At 34.0% G+C, this 6,772-nt stretch overlaps 1 protein-coding gene, 1 non-coding gene and 1 pseudogene across 2 annotated transcripts; all 3 read left to right on the top strand.

Annotated features, from left to right (window-relative positions):
• The first annotated feature begins 596 nt into the window (after positions 1-596).
• LOC111904003 (probable (S)-N-methylcoclaurine 3'-hydroxylase isozyme 2) lies at positions 597-2,552 on the top strand. The gene is made up of 2 exons (XM_023899781.3): positions 597-1,613; positions 1,684-2,552. The coding sequence occupies exons 1-2, from the start codon at positions 717-719 to the stop codon at positions 2,293-2,295; spliced, it is 1,509 nt and encodes a 502-aa protein (XP_023755549.1). The 5' UTR covers positions 597-716; the 3' UTR covers positions 2,296-2,552.
• A 94-nt stretch (positions 2,553-2,646) lies between these two features.
• LOC128128182 (uncharacterized) lies at positions 2,647-4,481 on the top strand (annotated as a pseudogene).
• Positions 4,482-4,637: 156 nt separating this feature from the next.
• LOC111904004 (uncharacterized) lies at positions 4,638-6,359 on the top strand. The gene is made up of 4 exons (XR_008225978.1): positions 4,638-4,945; positions 5,074-5,154; positions 5,314-5,469; positions 5,644-6,359. It is a non-coding gene; the product is annotated as an uncharacterized LOC111904004 (transcript).
• The last annotated feature ends 413 nt before the right edge of the window (positions 6,360-6,772 follow it).

Genomic DNA, 6,772 nt, shown 5'->3' with positions numbered 1-6,772 from the left:
TAATTGTTGTTTTTTTTTTTTTGAGCTGATCTGTACACAATAATTTTCTTTATAGACAACAAATGGTGTTTTAAAATATTGTATTGTACAACTATATAATACATGAATTGTTGTGTGTTGCAAAAATTTATTATGTAGGAATCACTTCCCTTTTTTTTATATTGGATAACTTTTATAATTTATTTTCTATCGTAAAAGACAAAACTTATCAACATGTGAAACTATTGTAGCCAAAATCTAAAACCTAAAAATATATTATTTATTTCATAGGCTAATTGTTTTTTATTATATTGGATAATTTTTATAATTTGTTTTTTTATATGAAGAACAAACTTACCAACGTATGTAACTATTATTATTAGGACAAAAATCTAAAAACTAAAATTATACTATACTCATATCTTTACTATAATAATTAAACTTCTACTTGTTATATTTAATACTTAAATTATTATTATACTATATAACTTCCATAATCACAATAAAGATATTGATCATTTATTACATCTTTAAAATCAAGACCCCATCACCTATAGCTGGTGTATGAAATAAAATTTTGATATAAATATTTCATTTGCTATATTAAATGTCAATGTCAGATTATATTAAATCGATTCAGACCACCAATCACAAGTGGCGTTCACACGTAGTTTTATCGAACACTCCATTTAACCTCTATCTTTCCTCAGTGGTACAAGCGGTTAATATCCTCATGCATGACGTTTCCGATGGTTATAATCCTCCTCCTCCTCCTATTGCCGCCGCTCTTGGCTCTGATCATCGCCGTGCGTATAACAACCAAGGCGGTGGATGTTCAACAGGGGAATCAAAAGCTTCCACCAGGTCCATATTCATGGCCGATCATAGGAAACCTTCCTCACATGCTTAAAGGCCCTCATATCTACCTCACCCAGTTAGCCCGTTCTTATGGTCCTTTATGCTCGGTGAAGCTTGGCACCCATTTGTTTGTCATCGGATCTTCTCCCATGGCTGCAACGGAGATCATGAGAGCTCATGATAAACTGCCTACCTACAGATGGGTGCCTAAAGCTGGTCAAGATGGTCTACAAGACTACTCTCTTATTTGGGCCACTCAATGCACCGATCATTGGAAGCTTTTGAGGTCTTTATGCCGGACTGAATTGTTCTCGGCGAAAGGTTTGGATTTACAGTCTTCGTTGAGGGAGAAAAACGTGGATAAAATGGTTGGATTCTTGAAAAGCAAACAAGGAAGCCTTGTGAATGTTCGTGAACTTGTGTTCGCTTCGACTGTTAACATACTTGGTAACATTTGTTTCTCCAAAGACTTTATTGATTTGGACGATGATCATAAGGAAAGAAGAGGATTGAAACGAGCTCTTTATAGGTTGATGAAGCTGGGAACTACTCCAAATATAGCCGATTTTTATCCTAGATTTGAAGACCCTCAAGGTCTAAAGAGGAAGACATCAGAGGCTATGAATGAAGCCTTCGGCGCATGGGAACATATAATCAAGGAAAGAAGAGCTACCAGAGAAGCCCAAAAAGATACAGATTCTTCTGATGAACAAGATTTCTTGGACACCATGCTCGGATCTGGGTTTTCAGATCTCCAGATTAACCAACTAACTGTGGTAAGTGGTTTTTAATGATCATCTAGCTAGTTTTCAAATCCGGATTTGTGTATTCAGATTTTTGTTATAGGAATTATTCTCAGGGGGAACACACAGTACAGCATCAACGATCGAGTGGGCATTAGCCGAGTTGATCAAGAACAAAGAAGCCATGTTCGCACTCCGAGAAGAGCTCAAAAGAGAAATCGGTTTCACAAATTACATCAAGGAATCACAGGTCTCCCATCTTCCTTATCTACATGCTTGTGTTAAAGAGACACTGAGATTACACCCACCTGCACCACTGTTACATCCACAAGCCATCCTTGAAGGGTGTGAAATTATGAAGTACACAGTTCCCAAGAACTCTCAGCTAATAATTAATGTTTGGGCAATGGGTCGAGACCCGAATCTTTGGGAAGACCCGTTGACGTTTAAACCCGAAAGATTTTGCGACTCTAATGTGGATTTCAAAGGTCAAGATTTCAAGTTCTTGCCTTTTGGTGTAGGAAAGAGGATGTGTCCAGGGTATCCCTATGCGATTAAGCAAATCCACCTTATGTTGGCTTCTTTGGTCCAAAACTTTGATTGGTTTCTTCCAAACAACATTGAAGATCTTTCCAAACTAGACATGAGTGAAAACTTTGGGATAATCTCACAAAGGAAAAAGCCTTTAATGGTGATCCCAAAATGCAAATGTTGACCAGAAAGCTTATTAGTATATTTACCTACCTGCGCCACTTGATTATTTAAAGGTTCAAGACACTCAGGCTTCCTTCGTGTTTCTTCATGTTCTAATATGTTTATTGAATAAAAAGCTTCAATGTTCGGTTTATAGTCTTAAATTAGAATTTTAGGGAATGAATTTAAAATCCACGATTGTCGTCCTTTCTTCCCTAAGTGTAGACCCTGTGATTGCATTGTCTGAATAATGCGTGTTCATTAGTATTGCTATATTTATCTCTTTGTTCTTTATTATCATCTTGGGGTAAACAGGCCAGTTTGAATATTGGATTATTAATAATCCAGTTATCCTAGTTCGAGATTGTTGTTAATGGCAGATCAACCATCTGATAAAGGTAATGTCGTTGGTGAAAGTTCCGACAAATTAGGCCTAGCAGATCATCGATCTGAAGAACATGTGAATGCAAAACTAATGTTGCTGTTAAATCAACATTCCGATAAAGGTTTGAGTACAACTAGTGATCCAGTTAAAAGTCTGAAATCGAAAGGTTTGGCAGATCAACATTCTGATGAAGGTGTGAGTGATAAACATTGAGATGATGAAGGTGCAACTACAAGTAATGTTAATGTTGAAAATTCTGGATCAACGGTGGAGATTAATATCAAGACGCTAGATTCACAGTTACACAACTTTCATGTCTGCAGAAATGTATCTCTTTCCCTTATCTACCTCTCTGTGTTTTTGTCAATTTTATTAATTACGCAATTGATTGTTTCATTTGTTTGCCTGGATTTAAATGTATCTTTTTTCCAACAAAATTTAGAGGCAAAGGTGTTGAAAGATGAGGATCTTCTTTCTGAATGTCGTATCCTATTCTTTTTTTTTTTTTTTTTAATTATTTTTTTAAATCATCCCTTTTACCCAATATTGAACCTTGTAACAATATGAATTTTTTTCAAGATCTTATTAGGTCAAATAATCTCTTAAAATTCGAAAAAGCTATTGTGAGAGCTTATTCATCTCAAGTCTTTTTCAAATAGTTTGTAAATAACAAATAACAACAAAGCTTTTGCCATGAGCTTTTTCAATGATTGTGGTAGGCTTATAGATATTGTAATTAGATGGCTTATACAGACAACAATAAACTGATATAGATAAAACTGGTGGGTCCCATAGATAAGTTGATGAAAAAGCTCTCCTACTGTATAGATTTTTTTGAGCTTTTTAGTGGCTTCATGTATGTGTGTGTAAAATCATATGTTCTTAATTAAGTACAACCTTTGACTATTTATAGACGTTGAAAGTGGACATACACTGCATCTAATTAATGTCTAGACAACCATCTGATATTCAAGTCTCATCTGGCTCCCATGATGCAGATGACACATCTGCAACTAACAACAATACAAGTTTGTTTGCACTTCATTTTTCCAATCCATGATTTCAGGAAAATCTTATGATTATATAGTGTAAACGTATAAAATCAAGTCAAAAACTAAACTAAATGGTGCCTTTTTTGTTTCACACAATGTAGTCCTTGGAACATGGTGGTGGTGGGGATCAGAATGAAGGTGGCAATCCAGATATAACTCAGGTGTGTTTCTCTTTTGTCCAAGAAGTCAGAATTGATTTTTTTTTGTTTTTTTCTTCACTTGTTAAAGCTGACGAATCTTGTAATATTTGGTCGTTTGAGTGTAAGGGTAAAATGGTCATTACTCACATTCAGATAGTTTATTCGGCCCAAAAAAGAAACAAACTTGCCTACACAAAACTTTATCCAGACAAACATCGTTATCCATACAAGACATAATGAAAAAAGAAAAAAGAAACAACCCCTTAGTGGGATTTTTAAAGGCCATAATAGTTAAAAATCTTTTTTTTTTTTTTTTTTCTAGGTGATTGGTGCAGTTCTAAATTCCTTTGGAATAGCGGGCCAAACCTCCATAGGTGGTATTGGCGTATCACAACCAAATATCCATGTGACTCTTGTTTTTTCATCCTTTTTGTTTGATTTTGTTACACTCCTCATGTATTTCTAATTTTTTTTTTTTTCAATTTCAGTTAGAATCTTCCATAATGATTTGTCTACTTGTTCTTTCATCCTCTTTATTTAGGTGTTCTTTTGCTATAGCTTGGTCGTACAATGCTGACATTACGTATTGGACAGTCTCCTGTAGTTTTTTTTTTTTTTTTTTTTCACTTTTCACTACATACAATGATCATAATAATATCATATAATTATTGTGATTTACAATTGAATTGACTAGGGTTAACATTTCAGGCTGAATCTTGTGTAAATGCTGGGTAAGCTGTTTATATATCTCCACCGGGTCCTAATCCTATAATGGTTCAGGTTTGTGGTCAATTCTCACTATATACAGATTTTGAAAGGGATTAATGATTGGAGAAGGTTTATGATGATTGGTTTTTGTTAAATAAAGTTAGTGGAATGCTGATGTGTGAACAATAATAATAAGTCGTTATATAGATTAACAATTATGGATTCTCTAAAAATCTTTTAACACAAATAACAATCTGTCTACTTCTATAATGAATAATGAATTCACGATCTCCTTGCAGCTCTTTCCTCTACAAACTAATCCTGTATTTGATGATCATGCAAATCCTATGGTGAATCCTGGGGATTTTAGTCCTATTGGATTTGGAGGTATCCCAAGGCACCTTAACATACATATTCATGCTGATAAGTTACTACAACTCAATCCCATTTTGACTCCTTGCTTAGCCTATATCCTCACAGTCTTCACTCACATATATATTTATTAATACGAGTAGGTCCAAGAGCAACTAATGTTGAATCAAATCAAGCAAATGTTGGTCTTCCAGAGGTTCAAACAGTATGCTACTATCATTGAGGTTTGTTGGATAATATGAAATAAGAAATTTTGTCCCACATTGGTAGGGTGTACAAACGTGGAGTGGGCTCAATGCCTGCTTGATTGCTTGCAAAAGCACAATCAAATACACTTTATGTATCGGATAGTGATGGAATCTCACTAAGATAATATTGAACAGGATACACAAGGTGATGGAAATGATGTTTCCAGTAGCACGAGAATGAAATCTTTAGGTGAAACAGAAGGTGCTTCGTCATCTAGTGGGACGACTGGTACCCCTGGAAATGCTTCTTCCATTCCTGTTGGACTTGGCTCAAGAAATTTACAACCTAAGGTATGCCTTTGCTCTAAATATATATATATATATATATATATATATATATATATATATATATATATATATATATCTTTGACACTTGAGTATTATAGAGGTCATGTAACATCTTCTAATCCTATTATAATTCTTTAATTGTTTACACAAGTGTTATATACTAAAATTATCTACAAGTCTGATCTTCGAGGCAACAACGTGGTACTAGTGGCACTTGCACAATTATCGGTGGCCAATCGGAATTGGATCCAGCTACAATAATGAATCAAGTTATGTAAGATCATGCTTTATCTAGTCTACTATCAAGACTTTCAAATCAAAATGGGAATGATAATCTCAAGATTTCTTAAAAAATCTAATGATTCAAGTATCTCAAAACAGTGTAATGATGAACATGATTAATCAACTTGCTCAACAGATGGATGGTAATCAAGATCTAACTGGCATGTTTAGTGGGTCCAGTGGTGGCAATCTTGATATATGAAGTATTGTTCAACAAATGAACAAATGTGTCTCTCAAGATCTTAATTGTGGGAGTGGGAGTGGGATTGGGACTTCAACTTCAAATTTTATCCAATCAACACCCTCCAAGAAAGCTGCTCTTCATAGACGTTACAACAGTGTGAGAAATTCCAAAGATAATGAAAAATGAAGTGATTTTAAGGTTTGTTCTGACCAACTTTATTTATTATCCATAATAGCAATGTAGTTTGATTTTGCTACCAGTACGAGAATATACTTTATCTTTGATCCATAATAGCAACATACTTACATTTCTGTATGAATAATATCAATGTACTTTGTTTTTACATAAGACAACAATGTACTTACATGTTGCTATATAAGTATGTTATTATGAGTAATGAAATATGCGTACGTATGTTACTTTATTTTATTGACATTTCATTTTGTGTGTAATATTTATAGATGAATCTAGAACATGTAGCTCAGAAAATTGTGGAACATAACCACTTTTAGAAATCTTCTCATCACTAGTCGAAATTGATTATGCTTCTGCTTTGGGTTTTTGCAACAACAATTTGTATGATGAGTTATGCTCAAAAGAGGAGTTGGCTCACGTTAGCAACTTCATTCTCTTTTATCTAATTTATGCCACCACTTCATTTAATTTACAACAACATACATGTTTAATTTTCAAAAGTTTCTTTAATTGAAGATGATATGTACAAAATCATAAAAAAAATGATTTCCCAACATGAACAATCTATCTTATTAATAGATCAGAACGTTTTCATTTACTTGCAATAGAAACCTCACTACAAATGCCTACTCTACTCTCAAAAGA

The sequence above is a fragment of the Lactuca sativa genome, chromosome 8, assembly GCF_002870075.4.
Source record: "Lactuca sativa cultivar Salinas chromosome 8, Lsat_Salinas_v11, whole genome shotgun sequence".
Taxonomy (NCBI): domain Eukaryota; kingdom Viridiplantae; phylum Streptophyta; class Magnoliopsida; order Asterales; family Asteraceae; genus Lactuca; species Lactuca sativa.
Note: the sequence above shows the minus strand (reverse complement) of the source record. Positions and strands in the feature narration are given on the sequence as shown.

Bases quoted from the DNA above. Each gene is read 5' to 3' on its own strand.
- LOC111904003 (XM_023899781.3), top strand. From the start codon at position 717: ATGACGTTTCCGATGGTTATAATCCTCCTCCTCCTCCTATTGCCGCCG. The intron at 1,614-1,683 runs GTAAGTGGTTTT...TTTTTGTTATAG, and splicing joins AGATTAACCAACTAACTGTG to GAATTATTCTCAGGGGGAAC.